This window comes from Crassostrea angulata, chromosome 4 (assembly GCF_025612915.1).
Source record: "Crassostrea angulata isolate pt1a10 chromosome 4, ASM2561291v2, whole genome shotgun sequence".
Classification (NCBI taxonomy): Eukaryota; Metazoa; Mollusca; class Bivalvia; order Ostreida; family Ostreidae; genus Magallana; species Magallana angulata.
This window is the reverse complement of record NC_069114.1, coordinates 29,613,636-29,615,907: the sequence shown is the minus strand read 5'-3', so window position 1 is coordinate 29,615,907 and position 2,272 is coordinate 29,613,636. Positions and strand designations below refer to the sequence as shown.

The 2,272-nt window shown below is 32.8% G+C and overlaps 1 protein-coding gene across 1 annotated transcript; it reads right to left on the bottom strand.

The window, feature by feature from the left end:
• Nucleotides 1-477: 477 nt before the first annotated feature.
• On the bottom strand, nt 478-2,000 carry LOC128179718 (uncharacterized). The gene is made up of 3 exons (XM_052847258.1): nt 1,758-2,000; nt 954-1,031; nt 478-828 (listed from the first exon to the last, which is right to left on the bottom strand). The coding sequence occupies exons 1-3, from the start codon at nt 1,977-1,979 to the stop codon at nt 502-504; spliced, it is 627 nt and encodes a 208-aa protein (XP_052703218.1). The 5' UTR covers nt 1,980-2,000; the 3' UTR covers nt 478-501.
• Between the last annotated feature and the right edge of the window lie 272 nt (nt 2,001-2,272).

Here is a 2,272-nt window from a genome sequence, read left to right as displayed (position 1 = left end):
TATTTAATACGCCTTTTAAATGGAAAAACTTATTGAATTAAAGTCTCTCATTTGCTAACAAAAACAAATAAATAGTCTCGTTCAAATAATAACAAGGCGAGAATTAAAGACCTCTATGTAAATAGAATTTTGTTCTGGTGGTGTTGAAATGCTCAAACTCTTTTTGAATTGATATGAAAATCATATTGGGCGTTCAAATTAAATCATGAATGCACCTTATACCAAATGTAAATTGAGTGAACATTCCCAATCATTCTCAATTCTTTATTAATCCGCCCCTTTTTTAACGTATTTACCGAAAATTAACTTTTGAGGTTTTTTAAATGTACAAATATATGATGGATAGTAAATCATAGTTATTTCCCATAAAGTATATAATATTATATGTGGCATACCAAAAAAGAGGAAATAAACGACTACAAACATAATAGATTTTACCAAATTTACTTTGTATTATATGTACATAGGTCAAAACATACAACTTTAACATCAATACGAATTTCATGCAAAATCATTCAAATTTGTCAAAAGGGTAGTGCGCATGCTCCCTGCTATCGAGTTGAGCCCGGTGATGCTTTGTGATAGAGTCCTGCACGTGTAAGGTACCATTTCACTGATGTCCATATCGGTCACGCTCTGTCTGATCCTGTAGACAGACTCGGGCATCTCCGAATCACCCAGCAGTGACTGAAGGAGACAGAGGGTGTCTCCAATGTCGGATGTCAAACTGGAAGTGACGCCAATTCGCGAACTGTTGTGGTGTTCGATGGTGTAGAATTTGAGCGCGATTTCTGTCAATTTTTGGTAGGAGTATAGAAGAGCGCTCGTCTGTGGAAATAAAAGTATCAATGAATATTTACCTTTCCTATATTTTTTCCAAACCAATTTCAATTCAATTACCGTACCACATCAATAAAATATAGCTTTAAATTGTGTAAAGACCATGTACATACAATGTTCCCATAGTTGACATCAATATCACTATGTTGCGCCTGTAAGCAAATTTCGTTCCCTCCATATATTGTCGACGCCTTAAAAAATAAAAAAAAACAGCATTGAAAAAAATTCAAGTACCTTAAAATTAAGTTGTACAAGAAAGTTACAAAAAAGGTTACAATGAAAAAAATAGGGAAGGGTTACCGTATAAAAAACTCTTGGTTCCCAAAACGAATCTTTTACACGCTTTTTTATGAAATCCTTGACAAGAAACAGTTACTGTTTTGAATCATACAAGTTAATGAGTTCCGAATGGAAAGAAGCCAAAAGCTTAATATGTCCGGGTGGTTAAATATGGTAAACTTATGGTGTTTTTCCGTCTTATTTAAAGAATCATGCAAGAAGAAAAATGAATTCTCTAAAAGACGTTCTAGATGTCAATGGATAATTTTAATCAAAATCTGATATGAAAAAGATATGATAATGGAGATATGTTTTGTTATTGCTTGCTCTTGCAGAGTTTGTACACAAAACTACTGTAAACTTACAAATTATTCAAAATCGTTGCAAAATGGATTATTAATTAATAAACCAATATTGTTAATTGAAATCGAAAATTGCCCACTGTCCAGGGTTTTATTTTCGTTTAGCGTTCAAAGTGACAGCGTATTCTTCTAATAAACAAAAGTATCATAAAAATTGTAACAAGTTAAACAGTCTTCTTTATATGATATTGATTAGACAAATTGATTTTGTTTAAATAAATGTATAAAAGTTATATACTTTGAGGAAAAATGTTGTTAGTTAAAAGAAGCACCTACAAAAGACTGACGAACACCGCTGGTCTCTGACGTAATGTCGTTGATCTTTTCCACAACGTCCACCAACCCGCACATTGGAAGCTGGTATCGGATTGGCTGAGCACGGCAAGGACAACATGCGTTTATAGAAAAAGTCAGATGGGTCTCGGACGTTCGTTCCACGTGGTACTCCAAACCCAAATTATTTGTACAGATCACACAACGACTCACTTGTATATTCATGAATAGTTGAATCAAAACCAGAAGAGAGGAAACTACAAAAACAGAATATATCATATTAAAAGACACAGTAAATTATACTTTACGTAGAAATCTGCACATTAAAGGTGTTCGACAATTTTTAAAAAAAGATATATTACCTTTTACCATCATTTTAGTCTGTAAATTTGTTTTTGATTTGTATTCGTAAGACGAACCAAGTCTGTATTGGTAATGTGTAAGGCCATTGCTTTTATACAACATAAATGTGATTTCCATCATTTTCGAAATTTTTAAGCCTAGTTAGTAGTTTGAAT

What these genes read in the sequence shown, in the direction of transcription:
- LOC128179718 (XM_052847258.1), bottom strand. Translation starts at nt 1,979, where the DNA reads ATGAATATACAAGTGAGTCGTTGTGTGATCTGTACAAATAATTTGGGT. An exon ending in GCGGTGTTCGTCAGTCTTTT is followed by an intron (nt 1,032 to 1,757) that starts GTAGGTGCTTCT and finishes TTATTTTTTAAG; the next exon opens with GCGTCGACAATATATGGAGG. An exon ending in ATGTCAACTATGGGAACATT is followed by an intron (nt 829 to 953) that starts GTATGTACATGG and finishes TTATTTCCACAG; the next exon opens with ACGAGCGCTCTTCTATACTC.